Source organism: Eumetopias jubatus, unplaced genomic scaffold (assembly GCF_037043125.1).
Source record: "Eumetopias jubatus isolate StellerSeaLion01/CBP00866 unplaced genomic scaffold, mEumJub1_p1.0 scaffold_9, whole genome shotgun sequence".
NCBI classification, from domain to species: Eukaryota; Metazoa; Chordata; class Mammalia; order Carnivora; family Otariidae; genus Eumetopias; species Eumetopias jubatus.
The window spans coordinates 109,290,095-109,311,723 of record NW_028274815.1 but is presented as its reverse complement, the minus strand read 5'-3'; the positions used below and the strand labels follow the sequence as shown (position 1 = coordinate 109,311,723).

Here is a 21,629-nt window from a genome sequence, read left to right as displayed (position 1 = left end):
TTAACTACAAATGCTAAATGATCACAATCTCCATCAGTGTTCCCCAAAGTAGACTGGGCAGAGAAAAAAATGTGAGAACTTTTTCTTCTAATTTATTTTATCAAACAAATTTACAGTCAAGCCATTTTAGATGATTCATAAAATCCACTCTGAAACTTACTTAACCTAGGCCCGCAAGAAAATATTTTGTCGTTCATTTAACTGCTTTCCATTCTGAGATCTAATATACTTATTTAAGTAGAGCTATCAGCTTGTTAGAAATGTGTCAAAACTAACCAATCAGAGGTGTAAAATAACATGAAAACTTATTTACTACTGCTCTAAGACATTTCTTAAAAAATTAAAATAGTAATAAAAAAAATTAAGCATAACTTACCAGTAGGTTTTCAAACTGTGCAAAGCTCATTGCAATGGGGGTTGTCCGAGATCTGAGGTCCATGAGTTCAGGGTAAATATCAGATTTTCCTTGAGTCAAAAATAATATGGGGTACTTGTTCTGCTTCTGCCGAACCCTAAAAAAAGACAATTTAAAAATACTTTTCATCAGGGAGATAATTCTAATATACTGTTTTAGAATTTTAGGAAACTCTAAAAATATAAAGAAACCACCTCCCCCAAAAGACCATAATCCCATTATTGAGATATAATCTCCATTAACATGTACTGCACCTTTCAATCAAAAAGAAAAATTTTAAATCATTCTATACAAGAGCTAAAATATTCTCAGCAACGGGCAACAAGAAAGCCCTTGAGGGCTTACAATTTGGTAAAGAGGAGGTTACAGGCCTACAAAACGAAACACAGGGCGTGAGGTACTAGGATCCAGTGGGTGTGGAGTTCACTGGAGGAGTTGGGAGGGCATCCTGCAGGCAGTCCTAAAGGGATGTGAAGATATATATAACCTGACTGAAAGGTCAAGTCAAGGGTGAAATCTGGGCAACCTCCCTACCTCCAACCACAATCTTTGTACCCTAAGTACCAGCTACTGTCGAAGAGTATAGGTGAAAAAAACTGAATATTACTCACATTGTGCAAATATCTGCATCAAATGAAGAAAACACTATTCTCCTCTTCCCAGAATTTTCTAAGACAGTTTTTAAAATTATATCCAAAAACATATTCATGTCAAAATACGTTGATAAGTTACCATCCCACATTCCATCCTATGTGGAAGAAATAAACAGGAAAACAAAAGTCATTAGATACCCTAGAATCAGTGCCAGAAAAAAAATCTTGGGAACATCTAATCCAACTCTTATTTTACATGTGGAAAGCAGAGGCCTAAAAAGATTAAGTAACTTGCCCAAGACCACACAGCTACTTAGTGATAGTGCAGCTGTCAAAATTCAGGTAGAGACACTTAGATACAAAGCAGTTATACCATCAGTAAACTTTTCCTTTAATAAAGTTAACAAAATAAAAAGCTAAAACTCTGGAAATCTGCACTCTACTGAAGTTAAAATATTTTTATATAGGGGTGCCTGGGTGGCTCAGTCGATTAAACGTCTGACTTCAGCTCAGGTCATGATCTCAGGGTCCTGGGATCGAGCCCCACATCAAGCTCCTCGCTCAGCAGGGAGTCTGCTTATCCCTCTTCCTTTCCCCTCCCACGCTCATACTCTCTCTCAAATAAATAACATCTTAAAAAAAATATTTCTATAATCTTCATGAACTGTAAGACAAAAGGACTTCATTTGCTAATTCATTACAAAAAACAATTTTTTTGTTTTTAAAGATTTTATTTATTTATTTGACAGAGAGAGAGACACAGCGAGAGAGGGAATACAAGCAGAAGAAGTGGGAGAGGGAGAAGCAGGCTTCCCGCCGAGCAGGGAGCCCGACGCGGGGCTCGATCCCAGGACCCTGGGACCACAACCTGAACCGAAGGCAGATGCTTAACAACTGAGCCACCCAGGCGCCGCCCCCTCCTTTTTAAAGTAGGCTCCATGCCCAGTGTGGAGTCCAATGAGGGGCTTGAAGTAATGACCCAGAGATCAAGACCTGAGTTGAGACCAAGAGTTGGATGCTCAACCAACTGAGCCACCCAGGCCCCCCCCCGACAAAAAAAACCCAGGTTATTATTAATTACTAATTAAAAACCTCATTCTTTGACTCTTAAGACATATCAAGTACCCTCAAATACCATTCTCTAAATATAGCTAAGACACTAAAAGAGCCCTGTTGATATTCAAATATTGGATGTTTTATATATTAGTCATTAAATCCTAAAAGCTCAGAAAACTAAAAATCACTTAAGAAAAATCACTTACTATGTTAACTGGGACTAGCTTATCATAAACAGTACTTAGAAGGCAAGATCTGAGGGCAGTTATAGATTATTCTAATCAAAACAAATTCCAGCATATTGCTCTGATTGCCCAATCATACCTGAATTAGCCACTTTCAGCACCCCCCAGGCCCAACAACCCTCTTATGCACCCCAACCATTTATACGTATCCCCATCTGATATATTCAATAGTTAATTGTTTTCCTCAACTAGACTGTAAGTTCCAAGAAGGCAAGGTTTATTCTGTTTGTTCACTACCTGAACCCAGCACCCACAAAATGCCTCACCCACAGCAGCTTTTCAATATAAATTGTTGAGCAAAAAAATGACTAAATCTGGGAATGATTTAAAACACACCTGCAGAAATTTCTTTTCTTGGTTAACTATTACTAGCTACTACTGCCACTTAACAGAAAACTGCTTAGGGAATTATTTAAAATATATGTTTAGATGGAGAGTAAGAAAATAAAAACTAATCAGTTATAAAGTTAACTGTCCAGGTTCACTGTTCATTTTATAAGTATATCCAGAAACCATCCATATTAATGTGCACGAGACACATGTAAATTGACATTTATACTACAATACATTCATCACTCCTTTCAAGTACTCACATATAGTATAATGATAAAGTATGCTTTATTAAAAAGGTCCAATAATGGTGGAAGAAGCCACAGTAAGATTTCAGCTTCACTTTTCCATTAAAATAAGGAGATGGGAACAAACGCATTTAAAGAAATGAGGGGGAGAGAGAGGAAGAAGGTGTTCTGTCAAGGATTACTTACCCTCTGTTGGCAGATCCATTTTATTTCTATGTTAAACCCTACATCTTCTGGCAAAGACTCTAAAACCTAGAGTTTTGTTTGTTGGAGGTGAATTTTGTTTTGATTTTGGTGAGATGAATGGCAGAATAAGAGAAGAAAAAAAGAAGAGAATTATTACCAAAAGCAACCTATAGTAAAACATATCACTAAGTAAGGATAAAATGTTTTGTGCCTTCAGCATAAACCACTATCTTTTCTCATAACCAAACTAACAACCTTGTTGATGATTAAGTTAAATAAGGAAGTCAAACAAAAGCAGTAGTCTTAGGCAACATCTGTGATGGCAGAACTACCACAAAGATGCATCTTTAACCTCAAATCCTTTCACCATCATAGGTCTTGGGTCTGCACTAACCAGTTGCATAGAAAGTACAATACCTAAAACTGTGTACTCAACTTCATGTGGGGCTTTTTGACTTTCTTCTCTGATACCTCTAGGCTTATTTTATTTAATGTACCTATCATGTTTTTACCGGACTAATACAAAATTAGAAAAATAAGGACAATAGTGTATATTAGTATTGAGACTGCTAAACATCAAATTTACAAAGAGTCTCCTTTAAATTGAGATTTTAGGGGTACCTGGGTGGCTCAGTCTGTTAAGCAACCCACTCTTGATTTCAGCTCAGGTCAAGATCTCAGTGTCATGAAATCGAGCCCGGCATAGGGCTCTGCACTGAGCCTGAGCCTGCTTAAGACTCTCTCTCCCCCTCTCCCTCTGCCCCTCCCCCCCAGCACCTCCACTTGAGCTCTTTCCCTTTCTTAAAAATAAACAAACAGATTTTATTTGGCCTTTTTTGGTTTTAAAATTTCTGTGATTAAATTATAGTGACAGTGGCAAAGTACGCGAATAAAAGTGTGTTTAACTTATTTGGCTAAGTAAATGTTAAATCGTTAATGTACAGTTTTTTTAAAAGTTGTTTTTAATCACAAGTCTAGGAATCATGAGATTTCTCAGAACTAAACGATTTCAGATTTCTGAACCAGAAGGAATGACGTTACTTGGCTGGCCTTCACAAATATCTGGAAAATTATTCCAATCATGTTTTAGGAGCTCTCTTGTAGGTTCTTTTCTGTTGTGTGAATAATCATGATAAACTGTTGCCTAAGACATCTACTGTACCTGACATCAGAAAAAGACAATGGAGAAGAACAGAAGTTAGGAAATGGAGCCAGTAGGGGAAAAAAGCAGACCCAGCTGAGCAAGGAGTGCCCGGCATCCACAAGGGCTTGCGTAATACAGTAAAGAGATTCCTGTATGAATTGTGTCTAGTTTTGAAATCTTCATGCTAGTATTTGTTATACTTTTTTGAGTGAATTCTTGAAATTTGTGTCTCATTTTGAGTAATGAGGATACTTATATTCTTTGGTTGGAGAATCTCATTTCTTTCTAAAAGCTAAGGAATAGTTTGGTTTTGTTTTTTTTTTCTTCAGGTTTTTATTTACCAATTATCTCTACACCCACATGGGGCTAGAACTCACGACCCAAGATCAAGAGTCGCATGCTCCTCTGACTGAGCCAGCCAGGCGCCCCGGAACAGTTTTAAATATTGTAAAAATGCTCTTCCACCATCACATGTCCCTCCCGCCCCTTTTTCTGTGCCCTCTATTTCTTGTTTATATAGAGAAATATGTGAATTTCCTGTTCTTACCAAATTAACCCATTGAGGTGGGGATTTTTATTCATTTGAGCAGATAGGTTACTCTTAAAAAGTAGCATAGGTACACCATACAAAAATATATCTTCTCTAAAAAGAATCAATGACAAGTTTATATAAATGCTGTCTTTGACACAGCCTTTTTAGTGCCCATCTAAGAGACCAAAATAACTTATTTAGTTATAACAGAATTAATGAGATAGCCTTGTGCTAGTTTCCCTAAGGAACTTACCATCTTAAGAGAAGGAAACGGCTGATTTTCAGAAAAAGAATTTTCTTCCTCAACCACAGATTCTGAAAATTTAAATTACAAAAGCTCAGTAGATAAAATACCATTTTATCACTAAGATCTTATCCTAAACTCTTAAAACAAAACAAAAGACGCAGAGGTAATTATGAGATCCTTTCATATGTAGTATTTTTGAAGGTTCTTATGTTTAACCATTAAGACCTCCTTTTTGAAATAATACTTAACATAGTTTTCATATTTTGAAATATGAAAACTAGTTTGTAACATTTCACAGAAACACCAAGTTTGAGGACCCAACAGTGAGTATTTTCTTATAAACACTATAATACTACTTTTTACAAAGTAGTCACCAGCAGTGATTTGTTATTTCTCAATGGAATTAAGAGCTGTGTCCTCTTGCTAAGGCTTCTATTTGAAATATCAAAATCAGCTTCTGACCTGAGCCGAAGGAGGTCGCTTAACCGACTGAGCCACCCAGGCACCCCAAACTTTTCTTAAAAACAAACAAACCAACCCTGTTGGGTGCCTGGGTGGCTCAGTCGGTTAAGCGACTGCCTTCGGCTCAGGTCATGATCCTGGAGTCCCAGGATCTGAGTCCCGCATCAGCTCCCTGCTCAGCAGGGAGTCTGCTTCTCCCTCTGACCCTCCCCCATCTCATGCTCTCTCTCTCATTCTCTCTCTCAAATAAATAAAATCTTAAAAAAAAAAAAGATTTAAAAAAACAAACGAACGAACAAACAAAAAAACCCTGTGTACTATGAAGACTAAAGTCACATAAAAATTTCTGGCTAAATAAAAATAATAAATAAAGAAAATTCATTTTATTATTAACAGTCATGAAATAGCTATAAAGCCTACAAAGTCATATCAATGCTCTGGGGATAACCTCTGGAGTCTTTAACACTTTATAATATCTTCATAAAGTCATTCCAACCATCCTGTTATCAAAACTGCAGATAAATATCTAATGAGCACCTACTACATACAGAGCATTATAAGTATCTTGGGGAATACAAAAACATGTTTTCCACCCTAGAGAGATTTACATTCTAGTTGAAGAGACAGGACATATACAGAATAAAGTGTTAAAAAAAGGAGCCATTAAACCTCAAATGAATGACACAAACTATGAAGTTCTATGAGAGTGCCAAGTGAAGTACAATTACAAAGGGATTTTGTAGGCAGGACAAGTTTTAGGGAAACTGAGGGACAAAGTGGTTAAAGTAAAGTAACCCACCCAAGGTCACAGCTGGTGAATGTTAAAGAGTTGTATTCAAACTCCTGGCTCTAGAGCCAGCTTTCATACTTGATATATCCTCCACTTTCTTCGTTGGTTAAGAATGTTTGGAAAAAATGGTAAGTACAAAGTTACAAAGAACTTTGATCATCAAGCTAAGAAAACTCATAAAAGTAAAAACTCCTAATTACTATACACATGACATAAATGCATTTGAAAATTAATATATGTAAAGTCTTCATGTCTATAAAATTATTTAGATAGCCCAATAATATATTCATTAAAATGACCAAGGGTATGTTAAAAAAAAAAAAAGGAAATGAAAATAGTGTTTCCATATTGGTACATACCTTTCAGATCTTTAGATTTTAGAGCAGTCACATGAGCGAGCTAGAAAACACACACACACACACACACAAAACACAATCAGAAAAAAAGCCTTAATTTATGAAGATATGGTTAACAGAACTGTAACTTGAAAAGCTAGCAAGTTAAAGAAAACCATAAAATGTAGAATTATCAGTTTAGTAAAAATAATCACTAACCGCTATATATATTTTATATGTGCATACATACACATAAGATCATGATCAAATACCCAAGTAGGGAAGAAGAATATAAAAATTCTTAAGAAACTGTTTATACCCAATCAATCATTTATATAGGTATCTAGTGAGAACAGGAAGAGTGATCATATAAAATTACATGGTATAAAAAATATACAAAGATCTTAGTGACAGAAGTATAAAAACCAAGGACAGCATAAAAGGTCAACTATAAAATAGTTATATAAAGAAGGGCTAATGCAGACCAGAGGCAACCTAAGACTATGAATGAGAAGGGTCAGCCCCTATGGTCTACTAACACACTTATAACCTAGCCCCTTCACATATGCAAAAACAGCAGGGTCCGTGGAAACTGTTAGAGAAGACAGATGGATTAGCGCAAACCCATTCTTCCTAATAGTACAGAGAACCAAAGCATACATTCTCCTCATGCTTTATATCTCCATGCACAAAGAAAACATAAACAAAGTATAAATCATTCTAAAACTAAAAGATCATTTACATTTTATGTTATCATTACTACCTTTAACAACTGGAGTTGGTCAAATGTTAATTCCTTTACTGGAATTTCAAATAATTCAACTGGATCAGCATCAAATTTCTAAAAAGAAAAGAAAGAGAAAAATAGGCCTCAAATTATTACTGAATGTTTAACCCCAGACAGGCCTAACACCCCAACGTAGTGAGTGATGAGAACTGTTCAGAGCCCGCAGCAAGCCCATGCAGGGGAGCCCCTCTTTTTTTTAAACACCACCTTCCAGATCTTAAATTCTGGTTTTCGTTTTTGATGTGGGTGGGAGTGCCTGAAAGGAAAAAACAGCTGGGAGGATGGGGCCCTGAAGACAAACTGAGAAGAAAGCCAGAAATCAGTCATTTCCCCTACTTCCTATCATGCTGTTGACATTTTATTTGACATATATATATATCCATGCTACATGACTAGGGAATCAACATGTACAAGGACTATACAAGGATTAATTTCTGTCAATAAGTTTCTAAACCTTTTAAACTTAAGTTTGGTTACAAATAGCCACAGAAATCAATGGTCATGGGAAAAAAATGTCTGATTAGTTTTAAGCAGTAATATTTAACAGGAACTCTACTACAAATGTTTTCCCCAGGAACAAATCTGTTTCATTAGATTTTACTACCATATCAAACATCACACTATTTAGGCACTCCTATCTTAAGGAAATGAATTAATGGACCACCAATAAATCATCAATCAACAAATAACGGTAAAATCCATTATATTCATTCACATACATATGGTATAAACCTGTGCATAACGCTCTTCTAGAGGACACACAAGAAACTGTTAAGAGTAAGGAAGTGTGTGACCAAGGAGAAAGGGGAAAGGAAGATTTATTTTTCATGTCATAATCTTCAGCAGTTTTACAATGAACATGAATTGATTTTGTTAAGGAAAATAGCAGCTTAAAAATTAAAACTAAAAATACGTACAATTTGTTACTTTCATTCTCTAACTCATCCAGGTTCAACTTAAGAACAAGACAAGGTCTGGTGAAAACCACATCAGTGATACTTTTCAATTAACTCATAGATTTTTTTGAAATTACAGCTTGATTAACCTCAATCTCGGTTACGAAGATCTTTACTGCTCCATTTCTTCCTGTTCCACTTTTGCACTGATTTTTTTCCCAAGAGCAAAACAATCTTCTCCTTTTCTACTAAGTTATTTTACCTCTATTATCTAAATCGGTGCATCTCCTTCCTTCTCTCTCCTAAGACTATGGACGAGAAGGGTCAGCCCCTATGGTCTACCAACAAAGACTTACAGCCTAGCCCCTTCACATATGCAAAAACAGTGAGGTCCCCAAAAACAGTGGGGTCCACTTCTAGAAGTGGAAGCGTGCTTTTCCATACATCATAGTAATCCAAACCCCCATGACTGATTCAAATCCACGAGCAAGAAGAGCCAGGCACCTTGCCATATATACCACAACAACTGTGTCTGGTAGAGTGTCCTATATGTTAGCAAGCTAGCCTTAACTTTAAATCACCTCAATGGAAAATGATACCCAATAGTTTTATAGAAAATGCCAAATGAACCCTCCTAGTTTAAGTTCTTTTTTTTTTTTTGAGAGTTGTATATTTGCCAGATTCTTTCTTTTTGAAGATTTTATTTATTTGACACAGAGAGAGGGAACACAAGCAGGGGGAGTAGGAGAGGGAGAGGGAGAAGCAGGCTTCCCGCCGAGCAGGGAGCCCGATGCGGGGCTCAATCCCAGGATCCTGGGATCATGACCTGAGCCGAAGGCAGACGCTTAGACTGAGCCACCCAGGCGCCCCCTCCTAGTTTAAGTTAAGAAATCACTTGGTTAATTTGTACACTAAAGTTTAAGCACTATGCAATTATCACAATTATGTTTGCACAACGGTTACAATTTTTAAGAAACAATATATATTTTCAAATCTCCTTCTGGACTTTCTCCTCCATTGTGCCATTCTCCATTCTATCTCCACACTGGTCCAGGCTTACTGTATCTTTGGCCACATTACCACTCCCCCTGTCTCTAGTCTCTGTCCTCTTAAATTCCCCTTACATCAGGCACTTACATCTAGAGGTTTAGTTCTGAACATTTCCCTTCTTGACTCAAGAGTCTGTCACATCTTCCTAGCTCCTAAATCCACACCCCTTTCCTGAGGCCCTCCACTATCTGGCTCCAAAGTGCTTTTCCACTGTGGCTCTTCTCGTTTTGGCCAAATCATACTAACCTATTAATCTGAGGAAAAGCCTGAAGCAGAAATAGAAGGGAGCCTAGAAAACAGACACTCTGACAGCTTCCTCTCTTGCTTCAATACAGGAACAGCGGCAGACTGATAGAGAAGCCACCTGGAAGGTCCTTTTGTTAGATAGTAGAAGAAAGCAAATCAGCAATACAGAGACTCCACTCTAGGCAATTACTATTCCCATCTCCTTACTCTCTCGATGTTGCAGGAGCTTGACAGAGGAAAGAATTGGCAGCAATTGACCAAAAAAATGAACTGATCAATGCTAATAAATGACTATTCACATATATGTAAAACAAACTTCCTAGCGTTTAAACCTATCTAACTGTAAGAGTTTAAAATGAAGGAATTTGGAGGCACTAGGGTGGCTAAGTCCATTAAGCGACCAACTCTTGATTTCGGCTCAGGTCATGATCTCAGGGTTGTGAGATCGAGCCCCGTGTCAGGCTCTGCGCTGGGCACAGAGTCTGCTTAAGATTCTGTCTCCCCTCCCCCCCCTTAAAAAATAAATAAGATAAAATAAAATGAAGGAATTTCAACATACCTTTTTCATTGTCAAACAACAGGTAAGATCATGATACACCACAGGCACAAAATCTTTTGAAAGATGTACATCAAATTCTACAAAGGCTGCCCCCTAACAGAAATAAAGAAAAGAGGTACTTCAAAAACATTATCTGGCCCACAATACATCAAAAACTACAAGGACATAAGAAATTCACTGTTCACTATAAACTCAGACCTGTATACAAAACAAAAAAACTTCCTCATGAATTAGTTATACTTCAAGCTTTTTCTAAAAAGTAATTTCTTCTCTTACAATTTTTTTATTGTTCTTTGTTATGACAGCACAAGCAATTTTTTCCCGGCAAAAACATGGGCACACTGATCCACCTCAACACACCCCAGGGCCGTGCTGTGGCAGTGGCCAGCCTGTTACCTCTGCTGCTGCCCTTAGCAGAAATGGATAGCCTGCCAGGAACAGGGAGCAGGGCCAGCTTGTGCCATACTGCCCCGAAGTGCCATGGCCAGACAGCTGACCCTCAAAGCTGAGAAGGGAAAGGAAGAAGCCACAATGTCTCCGCTCTGCAACCTGGTGCACTTGAGCGGCACACCTTCCAGCCTTTCCTGGCAAAACCCCAAAAGCAGAATCAAGAGGAAATGACAGGTGCGGCTGAAAAGACAGAAAGCTGCAAGGGGGTCAAGAACGGCCCTGCACAAGCCCAATCTCCTGACAGAGCCTCAACAGGAAGGAGGATGACGAGGATGAGTTAAGGATGCATTTTTCCAAGTCGGACCCATTCTGACATAGGAGTTAATCCAAATAAAGCTAAGAACATAAACTGACCCACAAAGGTGTGCATTCACTGAAAGAAAGCTGGCTGGGATCAAAGGAAACAAGGTGTGAGCATTCTATATGTTCCTGCAGCCCAGAAAAGTGCTTGTGTAAGGACAGATGACATGGTTCCACCCCTCCCTGAGCTTTAGGTCACGGAGGGGTGTCCAACTTGTGAGCACATGTGGATCACAGACTAGAATCAAAGCCTATTTCCTTGATGAATTCTGAAACAGGAAGTAAGTTTAGCTCCTTCTAGTGCTATAAAACAAGACAATAACAAAAAAAGCGTTTCTACCGAAGAGAACAAACCCTAGCATCCTTAAACAGTTATGTTGATTAAACAAATTATAGCTCTGTAGTTTAAATGTTTAACTTTACAGGATCACCACCCTTTGGAAGATAATTTCCTGCGAGAGAAAACCTGATCCCAAAATCCATGTGTGAGCCTTAAGAAATAAGCCAATAACATATCACAACCCCTTCAAGGATATGTTTTTAACATTAAAATAAACAAGTCATTAATAACTAGCATATGGCATTCTAAGATGTGATCCATATGACTTACAAAGGATCTCAACAGAACATGGAAGAAAAAAAGCTTAATGAAATTTTCTCTCAAAAAGCACAGAGGGATGCCTGGGTGGCTCAGTCAGTTAAGTAACTGACTCTTGATTTTGGCTCGGGTCATGATCTCAGGGTTGTGAGATCGAGCCCTGTGTCGGACTCTGTGCTAGCCGCTTAAGATTCTCCCCTCCCTCTACTGCTGCCTCTTCCGACTTCCCTTTCTTTAAAAAAAAAAAAAAAAAGCATGGAGACACTAAAGTTCCTTAACAGGATCTTCATGTGTTTACAGCTAATAAACCAATGTTTAGAATAGTTAGCTACAATGAACTGAAACTGGTTCCAAATAATGAACCAGAGCCCCCAACACTCATAGATTTAATATCATCCTTTCAACAAAAGACAGAAGAATCTACTATTAATATTTTTAAACACTAAAATAAAATGTCATGAATTATAATATGCTTCATATACCACTAAAAGGGGAAAAAATGCTGCCCATGACACCAGGATGCAAGGCTAAGAAAGCTGTAAAACGCTAACCAATTGTAGAGATGCTCAAATATGAAAAAAGTATGTCTTAGAATAGATGTTTGCTCATACAAGTAATAAAATTAAACATCACACTAATCAAGTTTACTTGCTGAACTATTTAAAAAGGCAAAGTTTAAGGCACGTGGAGAACATTGTGGAGAAAATGAAAATAAAAGAATGAGCTGTTCTCCTCCATTTCCCCCCTAGTTTAACTTTAGAGCATGAGGTTTTTCAGTCATGTAAAGGCAGCAGGGGAAGACAGGGGAATCTCAGGTTCTTGACTAAAAATGTCAAGTTGTAGTTGCTGAAAAAAACTGAAAGCTAAAAAATGGACTCTAACCTTTTATAAATGGATAAAAAGAATTAAGAAATTTAACATAATCAAGTTGGTATGCAGGACATAAACTGAGAGACTTAAGTGTTACATAAAACCACCATCAAATCCTTCTGTAAGCATTACTTCCAAAGTATCTGAGTGAGCACAATACTCAGTTAATGAAAACCAGTGCTTAATGGGGATTGTTTTTCTTGTTCCAATCACTCAAAATTTGTAATCTCAGGGGCTCCTGGGTGGCTCAGTCGGTTGAACGTCTGCCTTTGCCTGGGGTCATGACCCCAGGGTCCTGGGATTGAGCCCCACGTTGGGCTCCCTGCTAAGTGGGGAGTCTGCTTCTCCCTCTTCCTCTGCCCCTCCCCCTGCTTATGCTCTCTCGCTCTCTCTCTCGATACATAAAATCTTTTAAAACAAACAAAAAACCCTGTAATCTCAAACATGCTAATGATTCTATAGTTTTCATCACAATCTTCACCAAGAATCTAAAAACAAATGCTCAGAGATACTTTATCTTCAGTTAGAATCATATTCAGAAGAAGCATGCATTTTTAACTTACTTAACCTTTTTAAGCTATTAAAGAGAATAAAGGGAAGAGGTTCCCCAAGCCCACAATTCTCTACTTTGCTATCTTTAGACCAACGGTCCCAAGTCGTTCAAAAAAAGAGAAGGTCACTTACATGACTAGCAGCATTTCTTAAAGAAGCAATAGTATTTTCTTGAACTTTAGCAAGCCTGAAAGAGAAGAAATATATAGAAATACCGTTATCATCCACTATAGAAAAGATAAAGAAAACAAATGTAATAAAGAAGCCAACTGGGGTGCTTGGATGGCTCAGTCGTTAAGCGTCTGACTTAGGTTCAGATCGGGATCTCAGGGTCCTGGGATGGAGCCCTGCTGACATCAGGCTCTGTGCTTGGGGGGAGTCTGCTTGTCCCTCTCCCTCTCAAATAAATAAATAAAATCTTAAAAAAAAAAGCCAACTATATCTTTAACAATGGAAACAGCTCAATATTCTCTATTCTGAAGCTCCTTCTGCCATCCCCAAATTAAGACAATAAATAAAATCTTAAAAAAAAAAAAGCCAACCATATCTTTAACAATGGAAACAGCTCAATATTCTCTATTCTGAAGCTCCTTCTGCCATCCCCAAATTAAGACTGTGACCATCACTTGGTGGGTATATGCATTTATTCCAGAAACACAAGCTCTAATCATAATAATGATGCGCATTTATTCCAGAAACGCAAGCTCTAATCATAATAATGATATGCATTTATTCCAGAAATGCAAGCTCTATTCTTATAAGCCAAATATAAACATATCCCACACCCATACATACCTCCCCAAGTGAGGTGACCACTCAAGGAAAACAATCTTTTGCAGTGGCATCAAGTAGAAGAGACACAGAGACTTGCCCCTTGCAATGGTGCCTCAGAGCACTTAACCCTGGCCAACCGGGGGAATGGGAAAAGGCTGACACCCAGCAGGTCGGCAGTATGGAAATGATACCAAGAACAGGTGAGGAAACAGAGACCCAGAGAGGGGAGCATGCCAAAGGCTGGGACCACAACACACCCTGAGATTCAGGCTGCTTCCTGCATCAAGCTTTTCCTCCTGGCTTTCTCTTTTTAATGTCCCTCTTGGCATCAGTTCAGTAGATATTAGAGACACTGACCAGACAAAGTCTTACGGGAGAGTTAGTCTCTACTTAATTTGAATTACATTAAATCCCAGGTAGTAAAGGGATTCTTTGACCTTTAATGGGCCAAACCAATGGAACCTTATGAGCAAGCTACCAAATGCTAAATACCACTCAAATATTCAACCTACTGAGCAGTTGTTGTAGAATTCCCTGCACCTCGATGTCCAACATCCAATGGTGTTCTCGGCTTCCAATACTTGGAAAATGAAGATTTCATGTCACAACTGTATCCTGGTAATGGCTTAATAATTATATAGTCAACTTCCATAGAAAAAAAGGGGCAGAAATAAAGATAAAGCTGATTAAAAAGGCCACGATGAGCATTTAAATGGTATTTACGTTTAAATATCCCTCGAATCAACTTTATCAATCTCTATCAAATAGAAAACAAGTCAAAACTGATTCAGAGTAAAGCTTCCAGAAAATTTCACAGATGTCCCTTATTGCTATTGTAAGTAGTAAATATTCTAAAAACAAATTATTAATTTGACGCCATTCTCAAAAACTCAATTTGAAGCTAACTAAAATTCGAACCTAACCTTTGCTCATTTATAAAGGGCCCCTCTGTTTCTCCCAGCTTACCTCTCACTTTGCCTATTGTTTTTCTGGAATTTCTGCTCATGATGGGAAGAATAAGAATTCCAGCACTCTTCCCACTCTCGGCAATGGTGGATGATAAGAGGCACGCTGTCCCTACATGTCCAGGAAGGGCATCACCCTGAACTACATGTTCACTGAGATCTTCCTGAAATAAAAAATGAGGTTTAAAATAATCCACATTCTTACACTTCAGTATTTCCCATTTAAAGATCAAAAAACTCCCTTAAAATTAATTCATAATCTACTGAGGAAGATCAATAATAAATAGGAATCAAATTTATATTCAGGTAATTTAGATAAGATTCTTTGTAAAATAAATGATACATTTTCTTTTAGTATATAATATTTTAAGATTTTATATGGTACTTTATTAGTCATAACTCTGTTGACTAGCACTTCTGATCCTTTAACATGTATCAGATGAATTTAAAACACTGACAAAGTTTCTAAGTCTCTTCATATTCAAAGACTAAAATACACCTGTAGTGAGCTGTTAATGTTTATATTCTCTAAAAATGCATTACCACAGAGAACATAAAGGGATAATTAACTCTCTAGGAAACTGAATACTCACTTGCAGATTACACTGGATATTTTATCAACATAGTCTACGAATAAAATAGTATTTCCAAAACTGCTTAACAAATGAAAAGCAAGTTAGGACGTTTAAGAGAGTATTTTAAGAAATAAGGAAACATTCAACCAAAACCTCACATTTTTACAATAAAGTCCCACAGATCTTATTACTTAGGTAAGATCGAATTATAGGTTTTTTAAAAATAAAATTCTTTTTTTTTTTTTTTTAAGATTTTTTTTATTTATTTATTTGAGAGGGAGAGAATGAGAGACAGAGAGCACAAGAGGGAAGAGGGTCAGAGGGAGAGGCAGACTCCCTGCCGAGCAGGGAGCCCGATGCGGGACTTGATCCCGGGACTCCAGGATCATGACCTGAGCCGAAGGCAGTCGCTTAACCAACTGAGCCACCCAGGCGCCCCCAAAATAAAATTCTTTATTATAGCTTTTTGAAAGGAAACACTTTAAATTTCATACAATGCAAAAAGCTTTTTCGTACAAAAAGCCAGTTGCAAAGGCGATGCATAAAGGTATCATCAAATTAAATAATTCAAAGACTATAATGATTTTAACAAGTGTAACAAATGTTACTTGTGGGTTTAAATCCATCCTGTATTCTGCTATTTTCACAAAACTGTGGCTAGGTCTCTCGTCTAATGGAAATGGGAGTGGAAGTGCCAAAGAGCCAGAGTCTGAGGAAAGCAGTACACAGAACCACTAGCTGGGCACAGTAAAGCGAGGACCTTAGCCAAGGACCCAGCCTGACTTATGAAGACGAGAACCCCTGAACAGCCCCAAGCCAGAGGGCTCTCGTGTTGAGTCGCAAGGAGCTCTGGAAAGCCGGTAGCAGATTCTGAACAACCTGGCACAATTTTCACAGCAACTCTTTTTGGCTACATATTTATACTATCAAGCAAAGTTGTAAAAATGAGTCCGCTGTTACGAATTCTTATTATAAAAATGCCTCAATAAACCACAGACTTCAGTCATGAGGAGGACTCAATCATGTTAGTTACACTGGGCGGCTCATCAAGAGTCATACAGTCCGCTCGTCCCTCTATTTATTCTTGGAGGCTCCTTTGGATATTATTCATTGATATTTAGAATAGGCACAGCGGCACCTGGCTGGCTCAGTCGATCACGCAACTCTTGATCTCAAGGTTGTGAGTACAAGCCCCACGTTGGTTTAAAAAAAAAACAAAAAACAGGCACAGATATTAAGACATCTGGTCTTGATCGAAAACATCAATTCAGCTGAACTTTTTTTATAGTACTGAGTCTATCAACTCCAAGTTTTTTAAGCCTGCTAAAATGTAGAGACAAACATCTGAAAGGATGTATGAATCATGGGTTTACACTCAGACTAAAATAAAAGTCAAAACATATAAAAATAAACTCATGCCTGCACTCTTTCTCAACTCCCTCTGTGAAATAATTACTCACCTCAAAAAAATCAAATATTAGTTCCAGGTTATCTGGTTCCATTGTCTGTATGCTGTACTCTGTCCAACGATCGGGCTGCAAGCCGTACCCACACTCTGGCTGTGAATGCCTGCACTTGAACTCATTGTCGCTTATTAAGGATATCTCTAGACTATTGGACATTTTGTGAAGAATGGTGGGAGATACCCTATCATCATCATCTTCTTCCAAGCCCTCTAGTGTCAGCTTTACCCTACACAAATGGAAAAAATCATGAATTAGCAATAATCACACCTTGGATAAACCTCATTGGCTACGATCCTGCCACTGTGCAAAGCTTGGAAAAAATAATGAAATGCAAAAAAATGGAAAAGGAAAACTCATACAAGTGTTACCTAAACGCCAACTTTAAAAAAGTGCTCCCTGAATATACTAATCCTTTAAGTAACAAAAATATGGTATTATGCAAGACTACACATACTACTGGTTAAGGCATTAGTATGTTTTATAATATACTGATGTTTTTATCTACATATGTTTCTGCAAAGAATTAAAACAAGATAAATGTTCATTATGCCCAAGGTTGTTTTCAGTAATTCTTTTTCTACAGAAGCATTACTATTATCTCATTTCTAACTGGCTATCTCAACTTCTTTTGAAAAGTCTCACAAAAGAATATATGTATAAAACAAGTACCAAACTGAATCATATTTTTAGTGTACATAAAAAGACTATAGAGTTGGAGGCTGTAAATTAAAAATTTTCACCTTTCTTCTACCTTACCACAGTGAGTCCAGGTATTCTGTGAAAAGTACATTATTAAAAAAAGATATACTGCATTATTTGTATGCATGCACACTTTTTACATGTGTGTATGTATTTACATATAAGTACTTTTTAAATGAAACAAACAGGGCGCCTGGGTGGCTTAGTCAGTTAAGCGTCTACCTTCAGTTCAGGTCATGATGTCAGGGTCCTGGGTTCGAGCCCCACACGGGGCTCCCTGCCCCTCCACTCGGCTCGTGCTCTCTCTTTCTTGCTCTCTCTCTCTCTCAAAGAAATAAATAACATCTTTAAAAAATAAAAGAATAGTTCTGGATAACTGATTCTATTAGTGAACCTGAAGGAACATTCTCTACCAGGATATATGAAGAGAGACCACATTTGGACAGTAATAAATAAGCAAGAAAGGCACAAAGATAAAAATAACTATTCTGCTAACAGCAATGTGCATTTACAAAAAAAAAAATTCAAGTTTAAAGGGATTTATGAAAAAATTTGTCATTTATGTTAAAGGTTTTCTTCAAATAGCTCTATAATGGTTATAATCTGTCTTTCCACTTTGAGAGAGTCAACTAAAGGAGAAACTTGCTTAAAACTTGCTGATAATAAAAAAAAATAAACTTGCTGGTTCTTTCTCATTAAAAAGAACAGCATGTCTAATATTTTATTTAAATGCATAAGCTAGGGGCATCTGGGTAGCTCAGTCATTAAGCGTCTGCCTTGGGCTCAGGTCATGATCCCAGGGTCCTGGGATAGAGCCCTGCATTGGGCTCCCTGCTCAGCAGGAAACCTGCTTTTCCCTCTCCCACTCCCCCTTGCTTATATTCCCTCTCTCGCTGTCTCTCTGTCAAAAAATAAATAAAATCTTTAAAAAATAAATAAATAAATAAAATGCATAAGCTGTTGCTAAGTTTTTAAAGTCCTGATATTCTTGCAGATCAATTTATTTCCTACCCCATGAAGGTTTAGTTTATCACTAAATATGAATTTGGGGGGAAAAGGTGGTCAGAACACAAATTTCTAGTTATACACAATTTTTTAATAGTTTATATTACTATTATATATATATATATATTTTTAGTAATCTCTACATCCAAGATTGGGCTCAAATTCACGACCCTGAGATCAAGAGTCACATACTCTTCAGACTGAGCCAGCCAGGTACCCCATACACAATTATTTCAATAGCAATCAGTTATTTAATTTGTAGAGCCCACCAAAGTTTGGTTATACAAAAATATTCCAATTTAAGCCTGATTAACACAATAATATATACTAACCCTCAAAATAACTTCTATATAAACAAGAATGGTATAGGACTCAGTATGCATTTGCAATCAGAAATTTGCAAGCAGAACCCAACCATTAATTATCTATTAATTTCTTAACTAAAGTCAAGGAAAGAAAAAAATCCTCATAAGCCCAACCAACCATCTGGTTTAATCTTTATCTTCTACAGCCACCCTTATTTCAAGGTCTTATTCTTTTTCTTTTCTTTTTTTAAAGATTTTATTTATTTATTTGACAGACAAAGCACAAGCAGGGGGATCAGCAGAGGGAGAGGGAAAAGCAGGCTCCCAGCTGAGCAGGGACCACGACCCAAGCGGAAGGCACACGCCCAACCATCTGAGCCACCCAGGCACCCCTCAAGTTCTTATTCTAAGAAGACACTTTATAGCTGTAACACAATTTCTTTTCACAGGTAAATAAGATTCAATTATGTTAAACACACTCCACCCCAAGCGCAGAGCCAAGTCTCACCACCCTGAGATCAATACATGCCAAACTCAAGAGGCTTAACTAAGCTACCCAGTCTGCCCCTCCCCCGCCCCCCAGCTTGGGGGGGGGCGGGAGGGCTCATGTGGGTGCGCTCTCTCTCTCTCTCATAAATAATAAATAAAGTTTAGAAGAAAAAAAGGATTCAACTATGTATGAAAAAGGCCTAGAAACGCTATGCACAAAGATAAGATACACCCAAAACCTTCCGCTTCCTCTCAGAACAACCAATGCAAAGGACTGTGAAGTGTTACTCACCCTTTTCCCTTTTTAATTTTATGACTGGGATAAGTACTACAATATTTAAGCAGTTATTACAAAACATTTTGGGTTATTACCTGCAGTATCTTGTAAGTTTTATTACAAAGACACTAAGTATTGTATTATTAATTACTTTGGTTGCTGAAAATGGCCCTTTCAACCCAGCCCTGACATTTTGTCAGAAAAGGATGCATTACATACCAAGACTTACAACTCTCAGTCCGTAAGTTACAAAAACTCAAATGACAGGGCTGCCTGGGTCATTGAGAAGCCAGCTCACTTAAAGGTATGTATGATGACGTTACGGAAAAATAAAGTTACTCACTATGTAGCTATTTACACAACGCTTGAAATCTATTCTTAATATAGGAGTAAGAAGAAACTAATCTGGAACTGCCATGATCACTGCTACCTTTCTTCATGAAATTTTCATTTTCAAGCCACAGGAACACTTTAGAACACTGAAGGATATTTCCAATAATCATTTTTCTCTGTTTATACCATTATTCCCTGATTTAGCACAAATTCATTTCTATCATATCAATTTTAAAACAAACTATTGCTACACTAAGAAATTTTAAATGGGGGCACCTAGCTGGCTCAGCAGGTTAAATGTCCAACTCTTGGTTTTGGCTAAGGTCATGATCTCAGGATCATGGGATCTCGGCACGGAATGTGCTTGTCTCTCTCCCTCTGCTCCTCCCCCAGCTCACATACATGCTTTCTCTCTCTCTCTCACTCGCTCTCTCTCAAATAAATAAACACAAAATCCTAAAAAAAAAAGAAAAGAAATTTTGAATGGTAGAAACCACAAAGATACATACACTTGGAAATCACTTATCTATATAGAAAGAAAATTTTCTCGTTTCAAATTTAGCAATTAATACTAAGAGAATGCGTTTAACTGGAACAATCTGAGTCAGGGAAGCAGTTCATACTCACAACACCCTTCAATAAGAAAATGTAACATCTATAAGTGTGTTATGTTCTTAGTTTATGCACTTAAAGGCTAAAAACAAATGGGTCAGAAATCTACAGCATTAGTAAAAATAAGTAGCCTAAGTAACAAATACACATGGTCATACCTAAATCTAGATTTTTTTAATTTTTTCTTTGTTATTGAGACAGGAGGTTTTTCAGAATAATGCAAACGTAATCTTATTTCAGTCTGACATGTCAGCCATCCAGAATCCAGAGTTTCAACACCATCTGGCAGAGTAAATATAAAGAACAGTAATTATTATACATACTTTTTTGAAACAATCTAGTTCATGTTCACATTTTAATACACCCAGTTTATGTTATCACTGGAACTTCTCTCCAAAGCAAACCCACGGGGGTCTTAAATTTATCACTCAAAAACTTTTATATGAAGTAGGGGGGAAAAAAGTTCAATGTTAACAAGCAGCCACATTTGGGCACCTGGGTGGCTTAGACGGTTAAACGTCTGCCTTCGGCCCAGGTCATGATCCCAGGGATCGAGTCCCGCATCGGGCTCCCTGCTCCTTGGGAGCCTGCTTCTCCCTCTGCCTCTCTCTCTCTCTCTCTCTCTGTCTCTCATGAATAAATAAATAGAATCTTAAAAAAAAAAACAAACAAGCAGCCACATTTAAGAACTTAAGGAAATTGAAATTTTGTACTGAGTCCATTATCGAGGTAATAGCATCAATTTCTGAAAGAATACCACATTCCTCACTGGCTCTAACCCAGCGGTTGTTCCACGGAGGACCGCTGTCACGCTTCGAAAGCATCATATGAGTTATTCAGCTGAAATTAGTTCTACCACTAAAGCTGGAGCTTGAGACATGAGAAGGTTAAGAACAAAACTGTGAGCCAATTTTGTATTCTCACCTTTATAAGTTCTGACATAAATGGCAGGATTGTGATAACACTGTGTTAGCATTATTTAACTTGAAGTTTCCTGCTAACATATGTCATAAAATGTTCATAAATACCAGAGAGCTGTCAACTGTTTTGGACCTAACTTTTTTATCAACAGGACTTAAAAAAAAAACCAGAAGTTTTTCTCTTTAGGTATAACTTCAAGAGGTTCAATACTTATCAAATTTTAAAAAATAAAGAGAAACCACTATCCTCTCTTAATTTTAAACTGTTCTCAGAAATGGACAAAGTTGGAGAGACGGTTTTCCACCCTGACAGCTAAC

At 37.5% G+C, this 21,629-nt stretch overlaps 1 protein-coding gene and 1 pseudogene across 3 annotated transcripts in view; both read right to left on the bottom strand.

The window, feature by feature from the left end:
- Positions 1-21,629, bottom strand: part of GPCPD1 (glycerophosphocholine phosphodiesterase 1) — a 53,787-nt gene that overhangs the window by 9,507 nt on the left and 22,651 nt on the right. For 2 of the 3 annotated variants that reach the window (XM_028112995.2, XM_028112996.2), the window contains exons 7-18: positions 20,550-20,673; positions 16,666-16,897; positions 14,632-14,794; positions 14,178-14,310; positions 13,024-13,078; positions 10,122-10,214; positions 7,347-7,424; positions 6,608-6,647; positions 5,003-5,064; positions 3,074-3,139; positions 1,027-1,163; positions 377-512 (exon numbers count right to left, since the gene is read on the bottom strand). In XM_028112995.2, the coding sequence (XP_027968796.1) occupies positions 377-512; positions 1,027-1,163; positions 3,074-3,139; positions 5,003-5,064; positions 6,608-6,647; positions 7,347-7,424; positions 10,122-10,214; positions 13,024-13,078; positions 14,178-14,310; positions 14,632-14,794; positions 16,666-16,897; positions 20,550-20,673 (1,319 nt within the window). The remainder of the gene's footprint in view (positions 1-376; positions 513-1,026; positions 1,164-3,073; positions 3,140-5,002; positions 5,065-6,607; positions 6,648-7,346; positions 7,425-10,121; positions 10,215-13,023; positions 13,079-14,177; positions 14,311-14,631; positions 14,795-16,665; positions 16,898-20,549; positions 20,674-21,629) is intronic. The other variant, XM_028112997.2, reaches the window with a different exon arrangement.
- On the bottom strand, positions 16,904-16,983 carry LOC148163581 (U4 spliceosomal RNA; annotated as a pseudogene).